Consider the following 20,428-nt stretch of genomic DNA (forward strand, 5'->3'; position numbering starts at 1 on the left):
GCTGCACGCCCCAAACAAACGTTAACAGCTTCGGTAACAAAGGAACGAGAGGACGAGAGGAAATGGGCTCAAGCTGCGCCAGGGGAGGTTTAGGTTGGAAATTAGGAAAAATTTCTTTACGGAAAGGGTGGTCAAGCATTGGAACTGGCTGCCCAGAGAGGTGGGGGAGTCCCCATCCCTGGAAGCGTTCAAAAAACGGGCAGAGGTGGCACTTGGGGACATGGTTCAGTCTGGCCTGCCCTTGACTGGTTTAGTGTGGACTTGGCAGTGTAGGTTAATGGTTGGACTGGATGATCTTAAAGGTCCTTTCCAACCTAAACGATTCGATGATTCTATGAAAAGTGTTTTTGTCAGGACATCAAACTGCCACGTTCCTCGGCTATTTCGGCACGGGTTTGCTACAGTCCCGCTGGGCACAAGCGCTGCTCCCCGGTTGAGCAGAAGCAGCAGCGGCGCCGATGCTCCCAGCCAGCTCTGCTGGAGGACACACACGGCTCCCGCTCCCGCCGACGCAATCAGCGATGCCGAGCCACAAGCCTTCGCGATTAAGCTGCTCGTTTCCGTGTAATGGCTTGGCAGTTCACATACAGCAGGGCCCGGACAGCAAATAAAACTTCAAACAGGACAAGACCTGAATGTGCAATAACCCGATCAAAGGGGGAACCGCTGTCCTGACAGGCGGCCACCTCCACAAAGCCACTGCAGAGCAGTTAGGATTCCAGTGGTCTCCGCAGCGTTGGAAGGATGCGATACGAGTTCTTTATTAGACATCCATTGGCCCTCGCCCGTTAGAGGAAAAGCACATCAAAGCCAAAAAACAGGAATTGAAATGCAAGCAGCAGGGATCCACTTACAGACACCTCCCTTAGTGAAAAACCCGAGCTTACACCGCAACCGCCCCGGTGTTTCCAGCACAGAGGCACACGCTCCTGAGCTCCTCCACCTTTCAGGGTCATGTACCTGCCCCAGAAATTTTATGAATAAAAGCATTAAAAGAAACTGTTTGACCCTAGCTCTCCTGAAAGTTCAGTTTTGGTTTTGTAATAAATGGACAAGTAATAACAGCTCCTCGAAAATCACGGGACATTCCAACAGCTAGGAGATCACGGTGCTGAGAGCGACGCTCTCAACGCACGTGCCCTGCGGGGCCAAGATGCGCACGCCTCGGGTCTGGCTAGAGCCCACCAGCATTTTTGTTTGCTAACTGTCATTCCTCAAGCCAAAAGTTTTAGCACCCCGTACAAGTCAGCAGTGAGCTGACAGCTATTATTTTAGGAGTCTCCATATGGGCCCATTGCAGCATCTTGCAGCTCTAATTTAGGGCACAGACTGGCTTGGCGTGGATGGTTGTTTCCACCCCCCAGGTCTGTCGAACAACGGAGCATTTCCCAGCCGGCTCCAGCGGCGCGGTGCCGCGACAGCTCCGGACCCTGCTTGCCCTGTTTGTTAAATGCAAGCGGCTGCAGAAAGGAAAAATGAAAAGAAAAACACTGGCCAAGAACGTACATCCCAAAAACACATTCAAGGAAGGAGTTTCTTTAGAGAGGGGGGAAATATGGCTCCCCCTGTGCTGCCGAGGAGGGCTGAGGGGACCGTCCTGGGGGGCCTGCCTCCGGCACCCACATGGGACCGCAGTGCCCTTTCAAAGGGAGAAGGCGCTTCTTGCTCCGACGTGCAATGCGGTTTTGCAGTCACACACATCGCCTGCCCCGAAGGCAAGAAGGGCAGGGGAAAGGGCACTGGCGCTGCACCAGCCCTCGCTGCACGGGGGGAGCGTCCCCGCCTGCGGCCCTGCACGTGCAGAGGGAGAAGCACCATGAGCAGACCAAGAGCTTTGAGCCCGTCGTGCCCCCGCAGCCCAGAGCGGCTTTGCCACCCGTGCATGCCCGCGCAGCGCAGAGACGCAGCGTGTGGGTACAGCCGCAGCAGCCCAGACCTCAGCTGGAGTCCCCCCGTACGGGCTCGCCTCTGCCATCCTGCACCAGGGACGTTGGCCAGCACGGGACAAGCATCGCTCGCCGCTTAAGGTCACTCACGCCAGTCAGCGTGCCCGCGGGCTCCCCGGGGACACCTCTGTCCCTGCACCCCGGCCCTGCTCTCCGCGCCAACCAGCCGCCGCCAGCCCCACCATCCAACCGCGCCGGCCGCGTGCTCCCGAGCATCCCAGCGCAAGGGGCAAGACCGGCAGCACGGCCTGACGCCGGGCGGCCCTGCGCTTCCCCCGTCGGCAGCGACCAGATCGGCCACGTTATTTTGAACCCTCTCGAAATGCTGACATACCACTGCTTGCTCACATGATTTTCCTCTTGCTTTTTAAAGAAGTATTCTTGTTTCACTTTGACATGGTGGAAGAAAAATTACAGCCAAGCAGGCAGCGATAAGGGAGGAACTTGCAGCAGAGCTGCAGAGTCTGAAGCAGCCAGCCACTGAGGCACCCGATTCAGGAATAAGATAAGTCGCTGTGCCCCACAGCTAGGAAGGGGCCCCGCTGCTGCCAGGCAGCCCGGTCCGGGGGCTGCGCCGCGGCCGGGGGGACGCAGGGCAGCCTCTCCACCCGCATGGCGAAAGGCTTGCTGCCTTCAAATCCCCGCAGGCCAGGAAAAAGTCTAGAAAAGGGCAGGATGATCAAAATTATGAAGCTGCTCGCATGCGGGGAACGATGGAGCGGGCTGCAGCCCCGCAGCCTGGCAGTGGGGCAGATGGAGGACACCGTAAAGCCGACAAAATCCGAGCTGGCATTGCCGGCGTGAGGACCGACTGTTCCAACTCTTCCCGGGCGAGAGCTAGGCTGTCGAACAAAGCCGGCGCTAGCAAGGGCAAAAGCAGACAAGGGAGGGCGGCTGTTGCGGCTGCGGGAGGGCCGAGCGCGCCTTGCTTGCACGCGTCACCTCTGCAGCCCTCGGGCCAGGTAAGCAGCACTCAGCGCCAGCAGCACCGCGCCGCCGCAGCGCAAGCTGCACGAGGGAACGCTCATTTTGGCGGCTCTGGAGCAGAGCATCCGAAAGGCAATTCGCAGGTAACCGCTGGATTCGGTGTTCCTTCGCAAGAATCACAGCCTTATAATTTCTGCAATTAGAAAGGGAGTTCTTCTACCGCGATCTAAAATAGAAGTTTTTGTCACAAATTACTAGCTTTCACTCCCCTCAAACCTGCGCTTAAACCGAAACTTAAATGGAAATTTACAGGAGAACGCGAAAGTGAGTCAGTCTGCCCTTCCCAACAGTCGTTTATTTTCATCCGCTTGGACTCAGTTAATAGTAACACCAGCAAAATTCAGTTTCTTCCAAATTTACAAAACCCAGCCCGGGGTAGGCGGTTTGGGAAGGGAACCCCGCCGTGCCGCGGCCCATCGGCGGCGCCGGGAGTTGCCACCGGCCAGGGATGCGGTGCCTTGGTTTTCGGCAGCGCCGGGAGTTGCCGCCGGCCAGGGATGCAGTGCCTCGGTTTTCGGCAGCGCCGGGAGTTGCCGCCGGCCAGGGATGCGGTGCCTCGGTTTTCGGCAGCGCCGGGAGTTGCCGCCGGCCAGGGATGCAGTGCCTCGGTTTCCGCCGCCGTCGGCGGGGGGGTCCCGCTCCGTCCCACCCCCGCAAGAGCTGCCCCCCCGCCGAGGAGGCACAGGCAGCGCGTCGCGCCGCAGAGCTATTACCCCGTTTTTCCTACCCACGCCAGCGAGCGACTCTCACACCAGCTTGGGGAAAGGGCTAAGCCCGACCTAAAAGATAAGCCTCTTGCCCAGCAACGTGCCACCCGGGCCATACTGTGGCCGGGCGACGGCAGAAGGCATTTTGTCCTCTGAAGCGTGGCACGCTGAGGCCAGAACAGCCGTAGGTTTCTAAACTTGCATTTGGGAAAGGAACGGCAACCACCTGCCGCAAAGCCCGAGCGGAGCAAAGGGACAATCCTCCGGCGCTGCAGCCCGGGAAGACCCGTGCAGAAAGCCTCGCCGGCGAGCCGAGGAGCTGCCCAGGAGGCAAGCCAGCCCCAGGGTCTCCGTAGCCCAGCTGGGCAGGGGGCCGGGGGCCAGCCGGCGAGCCCCCCGCCCGCTTCTGCCGCTCTCCCAGCAGCGAGCGGCGCATCGCCGGAGAGACGGCCGCTTCTGCGCCGTGCAAAGCCCCGGCGATGGGGCCGTTGCCTCCAAACACCCAACCTGCGAACGTCAGCCGCAGTCCTCATCTGTTGGGCAATACAGATGCAGAGAGTCTGGAGCAACAGCCGGCCCACGGTTACGGAGGTTTGTTCTCTTTTCATACTGGCAACGCTCAGCATCGCCTTGTGCAAGCTGCCAATGCAGGCAGAAACAAAAGTTTCCAGAACGCATTTCCAAGCGCCGTATTTTCAACTAGCAGCAGAGCTGAGATTCAGAAAACATGCTGCAAAGCTTCCTAGCCCGGCACACGTCTCCTGAGCATTCAGGTCAATAGAGGGCCTGCTGTGAGAGGGGGGAAAAAAAAAAAAAAAAAAAAATCCTTTTAGGTATATAATAAGGGAGAATTTAATTCTGCTCCGAGGCCGAGAGAAGCAAGCCATTTGTCATGTAGTATTTGATGACAGGACTTGTCCGCAGCCCAGACAAGCACTCGCTTCCCTTACAGCGGAGCCAGAGCAAACAAAGGAATTCAAACTCCAAACTGTTTAGCACCAAGGCAGATCTTCATACGGTTTCAGGGAAGGAAGAAATTTGAACTACAGTTTGAAGTTATTTTAGAAAAATTCTCTACGAGGGTTTAGTACTCAACCAAAATGCAAATCACCATCATGGTTTCCTAAGCAAATGAGCTATTGTTACATTTTTTCCAGTCCAGCAGCATCTTGCTCTGAAGATCTAATAGCAGCCCTGCTGAGCAGCAGCTAATTAAAGCCTTTCCTCCTGCCAAAAGCCCAGATTCAAAGTCTCTAAATGACCCAGTAAGTGAGACTTTTCCCACCTCAGAAGCCCTGGGAGACTCTAGGTCAGCAGCTCTGCTCTGACCACCGCTGCGGCTGTGCATCTGCCGTGCCGCAGCCAGCCGTGGTGTCGAGGACAGCGGTAGCACGGGCTGACCCCCGGCTCCCTGCCGGCAGCTCCCAGCCACGTGGTGCAAGAGCACGGGTTCCAGCCAGCACCCCACCTTCTGCACGGAGCGGCTCCAGGAACCTGGAGAGACCTGGAGGACAAGGGGCAGCTCCAGGAGCCTTGGCGGCGAAGCAAGAGCTTCGCTGTTTCAGCACAAGTTCCCTTCCACCGGCCGGCTCCTCCGACTGGGAGGGGACGGCATCAAGATGGGGACGCGATGGTAAGAGGCTTCTGGGACAGCGAGGCGCCAGCCTCCAAAGAGGAGGGCTCGCAGGACGAGCTGCCAGGCTACAGGCGTGTAGGTACGGATGTCTGAGGCAGGGAAAACCCCCAGGAGCAAACCCTGAAATCAGCTTCTCGGCTGCCACGAAGGTCACTTGGTGCTACCCAGGAGAATAGCTCGCTGCTGTTACAGACCTACAAGCCTCATGGCCAGAAGAGCCTGGCCCTGAGGCACCTCTCCATCACAGACAAGCGCGTAAGACAAATTTGGAAGCTAATGGACTGAGCTATTGGAGAGGGTGCTTAGACGCACGATCACGCAAATGCGGATTACTTCAGTTTTGCAGCCGTGCCCGGGGCTGCAAGCTGAAAGCTGTGCTGCTCAGCCCTCCTCTCCCCTCACGGGCAGAGACGTCCCCTCTCGGCAGCTCCACCAGCCTCAGAAACTCTCCCCGCTGGCAATTACGGCTGTTGCACGAGAGCGCGCTTTGCTCCGACCGCTCCCCCCAAAAAGCGAGTTATTCCATCAAACTCTTCAGAAACCAAGCGCACGTGGAGAATTTTAGTCTCTCCCTTGAAGGCTGTTTTCCCAAAGGAGCCCACGAGGCAACGAAAAAATGAAGCCTGTAACAAAGCTCATCTCCGTCACGATGGCACGGCAAAGGTTGCTCCGCAGCAAAGACGGTGTCAAGCTCTGGAGAGTCTATAAATAACCGTCTGGGGATTATTTCAAGCTGCGCATAAATCTTCCATCAGTACGGGAAAAGTGACGACGCACCGACTTATCCTGAGCGATAGCGACTGCTGGGGACAGAGCAGCTCCGGCACCGCGACCGAGGCTGAAAGCAGCGAGCACCGCAGAGACCGCGCTGCCGCAAGCTCACCGGCGCGACTCGGCCGTACCTTCTGCTGCCCGGTGGGGAAGATGCACCGGTCTCGGAGACCAGGGACGCGGGTCGCACCGGTCTTAATCGCTTAGGCGATCCTTCTCCTCTTGGCTACTCTAGGTTAATGGCAAGCGATGGAGTATTTCCAAATATTTTTCCTAAACCAAGCTAAAGCACAAGTATTTAGCGTAATGAATGCAAAGAAAGAAAAAAACCCTAAGAACAAATTACTCAGCCTCTCGGGGTAGGCACAATATTAACAATCTTGACAAGCACCATCATTTTGCTTACAAGGCAAGTGTTAACTGTCCCCGCCAAGTAAAACACCGAGAAATAATGATCTCTGAATCAGCCTCTCTCCAAACCAGCGCACTGATAAAGGCAACAGATCTGGAGACGTGGTAAATAATGACTTTGCACTGCGTCAGGAGCTAATCCACTCAGTGATGCAAATTAAATTCGTGGGCCACTTCCCCCTCACTCCAGCTTCTTACTGATATTATAAAACAATCTTCGTACTGACTCCTGACTTCATATCTCTGTCACCGAGCAAAGTTGCATTAAGCCATTCAGGAGAGCCAAGACGACTTTCACTCCTCTTCACAACCTTACTTTCTCATTCTTCTGCTATAATTGGAAATCATGAAAATGCATTTGTTCATGTGCTAAGAGTGCCAACTATTAGATGTGCTTGCTGTTCCGACCGTCAGAATAAAGGTATTTAGCTGTTCTCTCCAAAGGTGAAGCTATTACTGTTGCATCATTTCACATGGCAACAGAAGACAGGGGAGGACTCTACCGGCATGATCAGCTAAAACGCACCAGGATCACAGCGTGAGGAAGAAGAGGAGCGGCTGAAGGCTGAGATTTCGGCATCAGAATCTTTTTTAGCTTCCCTGCTGCTGACTCAATACCGAATGTAGGAAGACCAGATCAGAACTACAGGAGACTGAAGTTTTCCAACGCGACCCCCACCCGGCAGCAGAGACAGAACCACGCGGAGCGGCCAGCGATGGCCACTGCCCGGGAGCTCACGTACTCGCCCAACTCGCCCTGCCCTCCGTGCACGTCCCCGCTGAAGCTGCCCGTGCCAGCAACTACGTGCCCTGCTCAAGCCCAGCTGCTCCAAGCCCTCCCTGCAGAGCCGCTCGTTATCCCCCCCCATTTCCCCAACCACCCCAGGAACCATTCACCTGCTTTTCCTCCCGCTCGGAGCTAGAAAGATATTCTTGCTCGGAAGATTGCTCCGAGGAGCGAGCACTCCCACCCGAAGAGGAAAGCTCACGGTAGACTGACTCTCTGGAAAAACACAGATTTAACTGGATGCAAAAGAGCCAATTTAAGGGGAGTAACAAGTCTCAGGTTAGCAATTCCAGTAACTTGCATGTACTGGAGCCTATTAATATTGGGTCTTTTGGCAGGCATTGCCTGTCCAGCTAGGATTAGCATTGAGTATACTCTGCTTGTCATATCTAAACAAGATGTATAAAGCCGGCACAAGAGCAAGACCAAATATAGAAACGAATTATTTAAACTGACAAGATGTAACTCAAATGCATTAGATATTCAGCAATCGGTGCACATCAGCTGGGGCAGGAAGACTTGTGCTCCTGCGCTACACAAGTTAAATTCTGAAAGCAAGAGGCTAACGAGGTTACAGGTGCTCACACCAAACACTGATTCAAGTATCATGCTAGAACTGGGTTTGGGTTTGTTTTGGTTTGGGTCCCACCCCCCCCATAACAGGAAGAGCAAGAGCGCTCCAAACAGCTGAGGAAGCCAGCCCAAATCCCTCAAAAGCAAACAGCCTGAGCGAGAGCCACAGTCACGCCGCAGGTCAGCTATGAGCCACAAAGAGCTGGCCAGCCGACGCGCCTGGTTTGACTGCGCACGCCAGCCCCGCCAGCCCGCGAGCATCCCCCCGCCAGCTGACAGACGCCAGCAGATACGCTGCGCAGGCAAGTCAGGCGTGCCGGAGAAGCAGCGAGGGAAAGAATCACGTCTTCATCTACGCAGCATTTATCAGCACCTAACAGCAGAGCAGCGACTGCCACAGCCCAGGTCTGCCTAGCCTTGGGCAGCTTCCAGAGGGAAAGGTGCTTTGTAAACAAGAGAAGGCAACTGGCTTCCAGTAACCTCTTCACGGGAAGACAACGACGAGTCCTATTCCACTTTGCAACGAGCACTGAAGTGCAGGGGACCCGTCCTGAAGTGATTTACGCGCTGCAGACCAGCATGCGGCCAGCAGACTGTGCCCATCGCTGCCAGCAGATGCTGAGCTGAACAGCAGTGGCAGCATGCGGCTTCATCTGTGCCGCGATGCTGCAGGAGCGGAGCTGTCATGTTCCATAGGACGCATTTCCTTTCACAGGGAACCAGGATCAGCTGTTGCAAGCCTTGGTGAGGGCTGACCTGCTGTATAAAGTGGGACCTGCTGTATAAAGTGGGACCCTGTAAGGACTCGTCTTGCTTTCTCCCATATCAATGAACAGTTAAATAATCCTGAAAAGGAAAAAAAAAAAAAAAAAAAAAAAAAAGGACTGCTGCTTGCAAGTTATTGTTTTAATTATACAGAATTCAGGTGACCTACTCACAAGCAGAACATTTTAATTTATTTTCTTTTTCCAACGGAGGCTGGTCTAAGAACAGGACGGATAAATCACTCGCAGCCTGTATTAAGGTAATCGGAACAGCGAGCGCGGCATGGCTAACACAAAGCAGCTGCGGACCGTGGAGATCCCCCTCTGCTCCGGGCACAGCCCACATCAGCCCCCGCGCCCCAGGGCCACGCACCCCCCCAGCACTGCACCGTGCCGGGCATCCCCAATCCCTGCTGCTCCCCGAGGAAGGGATTTTGCTCGTTCCCCTTCTCCTCATCAGCGGAAAAGCCTGGAGAAGTATTTCTCACAGGGCAGCAGCTCTTTTAGGAGGCAACGGCTCCCGACCGCCTCTCTGTGCGCAGCACTGGGGCCAACCAGGACCGACGCAGAAAAGCCAAAGGAGCCGCTTGGCCGGAGCCATCCCTTGGCTGTTCCGGTCGAGCCTCGGGCACGCGCGGCCGGAGGACGCGCAGGGGAGCGAGCGCTCGGCTCCGTGGGACGAGACGCAGCGAGGGGGCAGAGCCATCCCCTGGGAGAGACCCCCTGGCCGCTGCTCCGCGTCCTGCCTGCGGGAATCCTTGTCCTCCCGGTGAAGCGAGCCAAGCGCCGGGCTGCCGCTGCCCCTGTGCAGCAGCGGGTGCAACTCTCACACGGAGCAGCTCGGGGCTGGGAACACCGCCTTCCCGGGAAGAGTTACAGCCAGCACAGCTACTTCTGGGAATTGCTTCTGCTTAATAGGAAACATTTGGCTGCTACCGAGCACCACACAACCGGAGCCTTCTTCTGGTCTCCCCCACCCCTCCTGTGGCTTTTGTGGAAAAACTGACTTCTCGGCGACGGCTGCTCCAGGCTGGCAGGACGGGGCCAGGCAGGGTCACGTCTCTGCCAGCGAGAGCCCCGTCTCTGCTGGGGCAACAGCCGCTGTGCCTGGGAAGCACGCCCTAACACCCACCCTGATGGGCTGAAAAGCTCCGCAGAGATTTTCACCTTCATCCATTGGGTCGCTGTCTGGAGAACTACAGCATTTACTGCATCCATTTCCCACCTCTGCCGGTACTATCGTCCCTCTGCCTCGGGGGACTCCTGGCCAAGGCACAGCGGTCACCAACACCAACCTAGCCCTGGCTGGCTGAGGAAAGCAGCCTCGAGCTGACATGCCTGCCTCCAGAGGATGCAAACCCTCCACCACTCCGAGCGGGGGAAGCAGCAGCCCACAGCTGTCCTTTCCCTGGGGAACACAAAACCCAAGGGATAGCCCTCATTTCTAGACCCCCTAGCCCCGTGTCTCAGCTTAGGCGCAAGGTTTCAGTGCAATGCCTCACCCCCGGGAGTCTTTGCAGGGGTCCCACTCCGAGGAGCACAGTGGCTCCGGCTCCAGTGAAGAATTTCTGCTAAAACTTGAGGTAGCGGGCGATGCCAGCCCGTGGGATGAACGAGTCCTCTGCTGTGCTTTGTCTTCTACGGCACCATTTAAAAAGCCCGGAGGATCTGCGGAGCGCTTGGCGCTCTCTCCTCCCTCTTGCCCAGCTCCCAGGGACAGCGTGCGCATCGGTCATCGGCAGAGCAAAGGGTGTTTGTGCCAGCGACACACAAGGTGACGCGAGAACACGGCAATGCATCCATTGGCAATGGATCCAAGGCTGCATCCAGGATCACCGCACAAGGACTCCTGCCTTCCTGGTTTTGTTTCTATCGCCTTTTTCACAGGGCTTGCTCTCAGCAACCTGCCTTGGGTTGCAGCCCTTGAAGAACGCGAGGAATGCGCTGCCCAGAAGACCTACAGTCACCCCTCTCCCACAGGGAGTCTGTTACTCACCTTTTCTAAATGGCTCTAATTTACGGACTTTCAGAATAATGATTCATGAAGCCACGCTAGAGGAATTAATCGCACAGCACTGCAAACGCCCTCCACCGCTGCTCCGTGCTGTCCTTCGTGCTGGAGCCTTACCACACGCATAGGAAAGCAACCAGCCCGCGGTCGGACTCTGGCAGCTCCGCGGCTCTGTCTGTGTTCACGTACAGCACTAATCCGCCGCACAGCTGGCTGCTGCAGGAAAAATCCACCCAAACACTTCTCTTGCACAAAATCCCATCCCACCCACCCTTATAAGCATCCCTTCTCGTTAGCACGCACGTTCGATCCAGACCAGGGGACGACACTTTAACGTCCCCCTTCTGACTGTACGCTTCGTAATGACACGTTCCAAGCAGTTCTGCCCTGAACTAAATTACGGGCACAGCTAGAAGTTAATTTCTTAGCCACTGTGATCACGCGACTTATTTGCTGATAAATCCGAAGGGGGACTGGATGGCGTTAACGAGCGTCTCAAACAGTTTTAGATTTTTGCCTTTTCAAGAACGAGGAGCCCTGCTTGCTGGCTGGGAGGGCAGCAACCCACCAGAAGGGCTGGGGCAACTCCTCCAGCTTGAATTTCTAGATGAAACCCCCGCCAGTTAACAGAATTCACACCAAGTCTGGAGAGGAGATTCAACCCCACCTCCTGTTTTACACCAGGTATCAAACCCTCAAGGTCTTGCTCTGTTTTGCAGCCCCAGCATCTTCTGCTGGCGCCGAGACAGGTGAGCGCTCGCCCACAGCTTGCTGCGAGCGCAAGGACGCCCCGCACACCCTTCCAGGAACCCACGTGCTGGAGGGATTTGTAGCGTCGCATGCGAGCGAGCTAGCAGATGTACAGAAAAGCCCGTACCGTTTGCTGAGAAGTCTCCTTTGAGACAGCCCAGGCATTCAGCTCCCCTGGAAGACTCAACACCTGGAGAACAATCCCGGCAGAGGCTCGTATTCCGGGGCGGTTGGCACTCTGCAGCGGAGTCACAGCTGACGGGCACCAGCGAGGCGCGATGCAAGCCCTCCTGCGCGCCCAAGGCGCCCGAACCCCCCGGGGCCAGCGCAGGGACCCTCTGCCCAGCTTCCTATCGCCGACGCCAGTCAGCAACAGCCACCCTGGGAAGGAAACGGACCGCTTCAGTATCGAAGTCTAAGATCATTTTAGGATGACGGCTATCTCGGGAGATAAGAAAGAAAAATCTACCACGCTAACTGCAAAGGGGGAGGGAAAAAGAGAAACCACTTCCACCGAGAAACTCAAATGAACCCTTCTGCACTGTTAGGAGGCACTAACGGGGCTTAACGCATCGAGTCACCCCTGCCGACCCCGACAGCCACAGGCCCTGCGCTGCGAGAGGCTTCAGCGGGTCCAGGCTCCCTTCCAAAACAGATCTCCTTCCCCAGCCGCTCTTCCGAGCCGCGGGCACCTGCCGCAGGCAAGGGCAGGATTAGGGAACCAGCTCGGGCTACGGGCTCTAACGCTGCTCCTTGAAGGAGACTGACCCTTTGACCAAAGCGTGAAGGCGGGGCATCTTCCCATTTTCCCTGTCAACTGGTTTTATTCACAGTTCTGCAGAAGCTCAGCCCATCTGCTGCAGCGCGGGCGACCAGCCCGACTTCCCCTTTCTATTTCTACCTGCTCCAAGGCGCTGCCCCAGCGGCCGGAGAACCGGGCTCCCACCGCCCCAGGCTCCAGCACCGAGAATTGTATTGCCACCGCAAGGCGCACAAAAAAATCCTCCAAAATTATGTTTCCAATTTCTGCGGCATTATATAATTAGCATCGTTTGTGTTGCAAAAGTAATTGCAGTAACATTTTTAATTAGTCTATTTGAACGCGAGCGTTTCTCCAGCGTGCATAATATGTTGACACGAAATTACGGGGTTTGAGGCAACTCTGAATGATTGGAGTTTGTTTTGCTTTTGTTTCTCACTTGCTTAACGCAGTCAATAAAAGCGCGCGCCGAGTGCCTGCACGAAGTTAATGGCGACAAACCAAAACGCGCAGCAGCAGCACGAGCTGCAGCTCAGCCCAGAGCTGTTATGGGTTTCACTTCCGTCTGGAGGGCAGCGACGAGGTGGGGGAAGGAAGGGTGGGTTTTGAAGGCAGAGAGCAAGAGAGAAATACTCGCTTAAAAGGTAAGGCCCGCCTGACATTTTCCAGCGGCTTAGTTTTGGTATCAGAGGTTGAATCGTGAAAACACAAAAGAAAGGAGATCTGCAGGATGGGGAGAAGAAAATCTGGGAGAAGGAATTATATTTGGCATGAAGTTGGGGAAGAGACTAAATCTGAAGAATATCTTTGCTTACTGATTCATAACCAGGGATAAGAAGTAAACGTTTTCCCCAGAAAAGTTACTGCATGAGATCTAAGCATCTGTTACTAAATTATGCTTTTTTTTTTTTTCCTTCTCCTCTTAAGGAATCAAGATTCTTCCTTCCAAGATCTTTTCTACTTACTCCGTACACGTGAAAGCAGTAACAGATGCAGGTTATTTTTTGCTCCCGAGTGAGAATCGCGTTGCATGGCTCCTCACCTCTGCGTGAGCACCTCTTCCGCTGCTCTCCCCAGGTTCCCAAGGCGAAAGCCCAGCCCGGCCGCCGCGATGGCGACTCCGGGTTAAACAAACCCGGCTCCCAGCAAGGTGCCCCCCTCGCGAAACCTCCAACGCAACCACTGCCCTGATCGGCAGAGGGACCGAGCGCTGCCCGGACAGCGGCGGAGACACCCCGAGGATGGCAAGGGGGGCACGCGAGCACGGGGACAGCTGCCGGTTCCCAGAAGAGGCGCATTCCGAGAACGAGACCAAGAACTTTGCTCTCGACAGCTCTCAACCCAGTTCCCTTTCCTTTACCATCCTCAAAGCGCTGCTTAAGTTAGGAGAACCGAGACAGCAAGGCCGTCAGCTGTAACTTAGCCGCGCGTCATTCCATTACCAAGACAGCCTAGAGATAACGAGACGCTGCTCTCTCCCTCTTCATTCAAAATTACCATATTCCCTGGTAATGGTATCGGACAGATGGATCTCGAAACCCAGTAAGGGGAGAACACGTACAGCCCTTTCTCTTTGTTACTCATGGGTTCGCATGAGCTCGCATACCTTCCAGCTACAACACATCGTTACAAGGGATCAGAAAGCCCCCTCCGTACCGAGAGCTGACACGCAGCCAGCGCGCATCGAGCTCTCCCCAGGAAGAGCTCGTCTTTCTGGCAGCTCTGGGCACACCCGCAGCACTTCAGTCTTCCAACACCCACAATATATCGGTATTTTTTGTTAACCTGCAAGAATCAGCCCTGCTCCTCGGGGCCGCCTGCGCGCAGACCTCCCCCTGCCCAGCACAGCAACGCTTTCTGGCTCTGAAGAAAGATGTTAGCCCAGGAAGTCTTAAGATGCATACAAGGATAAGAAGCAGATTAGCAAGCAATTAAGTGGCATTTGTGGTATCCATTAGTATTTCAAGCTACAAAGAGTCAGTTTCTGCTAACTTCCTGCCAAAAGTCACAAGTAATGAGCTAATTAACAATCTAATTATTGCAAATGCCCTAGAAAGAAATCAGGGCACAGGTGAAAACCTACTTAAAGCAAGCACGGCAGTAGGAAACGGCTCAGGAACCAGCCAGGCGTGTGCCTTCGCTACATTTCCAGCCATCCCCGCTGAACAACAGGATAAAACAGTTGGGGAAGTTGTTAAAGTTGAATTAAAGCGGCATTCAATAAAGGGAGAGCTAAACACTACAATCAAAGCTCACTGCAAGCCCTGTAGAGCTAAAGAACAAGAACCCCTAAACAAAAGCTAGCCCCGAGGTTCTTTCCTTCCCTGGTAAATAAATCGTATTTACCGAGTTCAACAGCAGCTGCAGCACAACCTGTGGGGCACAAACCCAACGCCTCGTGCTCCTCGCCAACAGGAGCCGTGCCCAGCACCACCCGGCGCTGCCGCGGCTCCGGTGCCACAGCCTGACCCGCTCTGGGGACAGGAGCGGCGCCAGCCCTGGCACCCCGAGTTCTTCCTCCCGCCGCAGGAGAGCCGCTCTCCCTCCCGGAGCCTCCCGGGGTAGCTGTGATTTCGAAGCAGATGGCAGGCGGTAGCGACTTGACTCGCGCTTGACTCTCCGACCTGGAAGCGTTCTGCACGGAGACGCGGCATGCCTTCCATCGTGAGGCACCAACCGCACGAGGCTTTCGCTGTAACGAGGATCACACCCGCGGTCCGGGCTGCAGCCACCTTGCTAATGGGAACGCTTTCACCTGGGGACCTCGGGACCTCCCAGACGGGGACGTATGCGAAAATCCACAGGAGATCATTGATTTTGGGACGGTATCGGGGGTAAAGGTCAGTCTGTTCTACCTACCGCAGTCTCCAAAATTTCCTGTTGCAATACAGTAACGCGGTTTTCACGTCCCTAATACCAGAACAACCCGGAACGTGCTTTCTTAAGGCAGAAAGGTGCGTTACAGACCAGTCACACCCCTTTGGAGACACCATCGAGCACAGCGTGCTGCTGGGAATCCTGCTGGTGTTGCTGCAGCCTCCTAAGGGCTCCTGTTCAAGCACCGCAGGACGGGATTGCGCTGTTTAACACCTACCAGCCGGTGGAGGCTCTCCCCATTTGGAGGCCAAGTGCTGTGCAGCAGCAAGCCCGAGACCACCTTCCCGGGTCCCATGCACTGACCTAGCGCCGAAGAGCGATTTCACACCGGTTAAAAACATTTCAGGGTAAAGCTTGAAGCGAGTGCGCGATTAGAGGTTTGGGCAATAGCTCCCAGCAGCTGGGAGAGAGACTTGAAAAGGCTCCAATTATCTGATACTGAGTGCTATGGGTAGAACTGAGCAAAGCACTAGAAGCGATACAGGAAGAAAGAAAAGCCCTGCCCCGCCAGCGGACGATCCCCGCCAGCTTTTCTGGCACACCTCAAATTTCAGGGGCATTGCGTTTGCACACACAGGCCTGGCGCGACGCTGCCGGCACCCTAAGGAAAGTCAGAGAATTAACGGCTGGGCACACCTGGGAAGACCCACAGTAAGAGACGTGAGCTGCGCAAAACTCCTCCGAGCAACGCGACTCAGCTGCCCACGCATGAAACCTCGGGGACCAGGGGAAGCTGTGACCTTGAGTAACACTCTAGGACACGTTTTAGCCTCCACATCTGCTCTCCTCTGCTGGCCAACACCAGCCCAGCCCTTTAGGCGGGGGCCTGGGGGGCGGCAGGGAGATGCTTTTGGTATTTTACGGTTATACTCCTAAGGCAAGCGTTGAGGATGAGTAGCAGCACCGTTCAGTTTGGGCCAGACTCACACCGGCTGCACGGGCGTCCGCGGAGACGCTGCCGGGAGCGCCCACGACAAAGCCCCCAGCCGGCAACGAGACCCGGACCCACGGCGGCACCGCGAGTTTGGATTCCGTGCCACGCCGTAACCCGGGGGGTCTGCTTTCTGCTTCAGATACAAACCAAGGCTGCCAAGAGGAGCTGTTTAGAGCTACACAGCAGTGTTATTCTCATGCAAAATACCTCAGCTTGGGATTCAGCCACCCGCCAAAACAAAACTCTGCCCCAGATATTCGTAAGAGCAAAATTTCACCGCCAGCAGCTGCAAGCGCCAGCCCAGTATGAGTCCCCAGCCCAGGCTTTCAGCTCACGCGGGCGCGACCCACAGCACCGCGGCCAGGATCAGCCAGGCTGCCGGCAAGCATGTGCAGCCTGCAGGTAGGCTGGCTGAAGGAGCACCAGGCAACCAGATAAAGCCCGGTTAATTCATCCCGATTTCCTGAGGAGACATCAGAAATCCCTGAAGAGCCCCTCCGGAATCCCAGCATTATCAGAACAAAGAATTCTGGTTGTAGGAACCCAGAAGCTATTGCGACGTATTTTGTCCTAAAGCCTCGTTTTTTCCCCAGCAACGCAACTAAGCCATTCAAGTTCTTCCAGGCTGCGTAGTTACGGCATCGGACTGCCGCCGAGCCAGCGCGCAGCCCCGGTGCCGTTCGCACGCGTTTTCACCTGAAGTGCATTAAAAACGATAAACTTCCCTCTGCCTTTTTTTTTTTTTTCTTTTTTTTGGGGGGGGGGGGGGCGGGGGGTGATTTATCTGCAGGCTTGGGCACTCATCGCTGGCAACGGAACCGGACCGGCTTCAAAGCACCGCGAGGTTGATTAAAAATAATACAAAAAAAATGACTAAGCTGCTTCGCCGGCCTGGGCACGGCGGCTCCGGGGGGTGCTGCCCCGGGGGGGGGGGGGGGTGCTATCCCCGGGAGGGGGGGGGGAGGGGGGTGCTGACCCCCGGGGTGGGGGCTGCTACCGCCGGGGGCGGGGTTGGGGGGGGTGCTGACCCCCGGGGGGGGGGGCTGCCCTCGAGGGGGGGGGCTGGGGGGGTGCTGACCCCCGGGGGGGGGGCTGCCCCCGAGGCGGGGGGGTTGGGGGGGGTGCTGACCCCCGGGGGGGGGAGGGGTTGGGGGGGGTGCTGCCCCCCGGGGGGGAGGAGGAGGGGGGGGTGCTGCCCCCCGGGGGGGGAGGGGTTGGGGGGGTGCTGATCCCCGGGGGGGATGCCCGCCGTGCCCCGCCGCCGGGGCCGCTCCCGAGGCGGGGGCCGGTGCCTGCCCCCCGGCACTCACCTTGGCACTGGAAGCCCTGCTTGCCGAAGCCCCTGCGGAGAGAGAGGCGGCGTCAGACCCCGGCCCCGCAGCGCGGCCCCCCCTGCCCGGCGCCGGGAAGCGGCGGGGGCGCGGGGCCGGCCCGGGGCGGCTGAGGAGGGGGGTCCCGCCCGGCGGGGCCCCGGGGGTGCCTGGGAGGGGGGGGGGGGGGGGGGTTGGCTCACCAGATGAAGTCGGTGCAGTGGCTGCAGAAGGTGGGCTGCTTGAAGAACCGCGCCGTGAACTTGTGGTTCTTCACTTCGTGAACGTTCTTCTGCCGCAGGGCTCCCTTGCGGGCGAAGCGCACCGGGCCCTCCTCACCCTCGGGGCCCGGCGCCGCCGGCGGCTCGGCCATGCTCTGGGGCGGGCGGGCGGGGCCGCCGGCTCGGCTCGGTCCGGTCCGGTGCGGTCTGGTTTGGCCCGGCCCGGCCCGGTTCGGCCCGCTCCGCTCCGCTCCGCTCCGCTCCGCTCCGCTCCGCTCCGCCCGCCGGCTGCAGCTGGCGCCGGGGCTCGGCTGCGCTCGGCACCTCTGGGTGCAGCTGGCGGGAGGCACCGACACACACCCGCGGCGCCCCGCCCCCTCATCTACATAACGCCCCGCCCCCTCATCTGCATAGCCGGCCCCGCCCCCCGGCTCCTCGCTTGCAAGGGCAAGCCCCGCCCCCCCGCGCGCGCCGCTCCCCCCCTAGCCCCGCCCCCTCCCCCCCGCTTTGCATGCGGATTTGCATCGCGCCGCGCGGTGGGCGCAGTGGGCGGTGCCCGGGAGAGGCTCCGCCCACGCAGCTCATTTGCATGCAGCACCTGCATCCCCGGGACGGTGCTGCCCCGGCCCACGGGCACCCACGGGCACCCATGGGGACCCACCGGCACCCACAGGCACCCATGGGCAACCCACAGGGACCCATGGGCACCCATGGTCACCCACGGGCACCCACTGGCACCCACAGGAACCCATGGGCACCCATGGCCACCCGCAGGGACCCATGGGCAACCCACAGGGACCCACGGGCACCCACGGGCACCTGCGGGCACCCACAGGAACCCACGGGCACCCGTGGGCACCCACCAGCACCCACAGGAACCCACGGGCACCCACCAGCACCCGCGGGCACCCACGGGCACCCACAGGCACCCGCGGGCACCCATGGACAACCCACAGGGACGCACGGTCACCCACAGGGACCCACAGGCACCCACGGGCACCCACCAGCACCCATGGGCACCCACCAGCACCCACAGGGACGCACAGGCACCCACAGGCACCCACCAGCACCCATGGGCACCCACCAGCACCCACAGGGACGCACAGGCACCCACAGGCACCCACCAGCACCCATGGGCACCCATGGTCACCCACGGGGACTCACGGGCACCCACAGGCACCCACCAGCACCCATGGGCACCCACCAGCACCCACAGGCACCCATAGTCACCCACGGGGACTCACAGGCACCCACCGGGACCCACCAGCACCCACAGGCACCCACGGGCACCCACCAGCACCACAGGGACCCACGGGGGTGACAGCAGCGCCGGGCCCCCTCCTCTGCCGCTGCTGCCCAAGGCGGGGGGGGCGGCAGGAGCCAGCGGGAGGTGGAGGAGTGACAAGAACGGTGGCAATAATGACAGTAAAACAAAAAAACCCAAAAAACCCACCCCAGGAAACCTTGCCTACGGGTGGGTCGCGGGCAGAAAACGCCCGCTGCAGGACTGCTGGTGGGAACGACGGCTTTTCCCGACCTCCCTCGGGAGTCCAAGGCTTTCCAATGGCAAGGCCGGAATTACTGCGCTCTGTCCCGATTTTGGGCACAGCACAGGCCAGCAGCAGGAGCGGGGAGCTTAGATCCCGGCCGGAGCCCCGGCAGACGCAGAGAGTCCCATGCCTGGCCGGGCGCAGGGGGTGGCTGCATCAAATTATCGAACTGCAAGTTCAAATAGTGGCCTTCTTTCCCCCAGCTCGCTGAAAATACCTCAGCCGGCTCGCACGGAGGAGTTTTCAAACCACATTTGCCGTTCGTCTTTCATGCTCCCTGCCGGCACTGACGGACATCGGCGCGCAGACCCGCCGCCCCGCCCCGCCACCCGGCTCTCCTGCGCCGGCCCCGTGCTGCATCGTGCCTGCGCTGGCAGCCCAGGCGATGAAAATTCAAATCGAAACAGGAGGCGACTTTAATTGAAACATAAGCATGCAAACGCGCCTGTGAACAACGAGTCCTTCTAAATTCTCGTTTGTGGGATTTAATTCTGGCTCTGCAGCCGTGCGATCGCTTTCCTTCTGCGGCGCGAGACCGTCCCCGCTCTGCTGCGAGCCAGCCCTCCGCCCTACAAGCTCTTTCTCTGAAGAATGCCCCTCGAGCTCCATGGAATTACACGCCCGGGAGGCTTACCAGAAATAGGCCCAGAGCTGTTATTATGCAGCTGCTTTAAAAGGCTCATTACAATAATAAAACATAGCTGACCTGTCCCGCTGATGTCGCCTTTCCATAAACAGACAGGCTTGTTACTAACACCCAGCATCATGTGATTTCAGGGCTAAGAAGGAGAAATAAATTGCAGGCATCCCTCCTCGTGCCGCGCTCGTGCCAGGAGGCGGCGAAGGGGACCTTCCCGAGGCCTCCCGCGGCGTGCCGGGGAACGCGGGCTGCGCTGCTCCCCCCCGTCGTCGCGCCAGCCTGCGCTGCAGGGCGTCCTCTGCCCTGGGGTGAGGGCCTGTTCGCTGCTGCTCTGCGCACAGAAATCCTCGGAACGGAAATAACTCCTGCGCGCGAAGGAATGAGAGCAATAATGAAAATAATAACGGGTCATTTTGATTCCTTTCCTGTGTACTTTCGCGAAGGAAAGCGGTGCGTTACCCTAAGCGCATGCTGCACTTAACACGCAGCTGTGCTAGGCTGGATTCTTCTCGTTTTAATTGTAAACGCTGGGCTTTGCCTGTTTCTTCTTTGTTGTTCTTATGCTGCGTGTACCCATTTTCCAACGCAGCCCGCATAGCTGCTGCATATGGAACCCAGCGGCCGCAGAAACCACTGAGAACATGTCTTTAATTTCCCCCTCTGTACGTACGGAGAATCATGCTGGTATTCAGGCGCAAGCTTTTTTCACTCTGCTGGGCCAAGAAGGACAAAAGCCAGGTACGGTTCCTGCTCTCGGGAGGTTGTTTTCTTTTTTCCTTATTTTGCCAGTTTC

General features: G+C 57.7%; 1 protein-coding gene across 2 annotated transcripts in view; it reads right to left on the minus strand.

The window, feature by feature from the left end:
* Positions 1–17,597, minus strand: part of PRKCB (protein kinase C beta) — a 137,147-nt gene extending 119,550 nt beyond the window's left edge. For both annotated transcript variants that reach the window (XM_075719236.1, XM_075719235.1), the window contains exons 1-2: positions 17,428–17,597; positions 17,225–17,256 (exon numbers count right to left, since the gene is read on the minus strand). In XM_075719236.1, the coding sequence (XP_075575351.1) occupies positions 17,225–17,256; positions 17,428–17,597 (202 nt within the window). The remainder of the gene's footprint in view (positions 1–17,224; positions 17,257–17,427) is intronic.
* Positions 17,598–20,428: the final 2,831 nt, after the last annotated feature.

The sequence above is a fragment of the Pelecanus crispus genome, chromosome 11 (genome assembly GCF_030463565.1).
Source record: "Pelecanus crispus isolate bPelCri1 chromosome 11, bPelCri1.pri, whole genome shotgun sequence".
Taxonomy (NCBI): domain Eukaryota; kingdom Metazoa; phylum Chordata; class Aves; order Pelecaniformes; family Pelecanidae; genus Pelecanus; species Pelecanus crispus.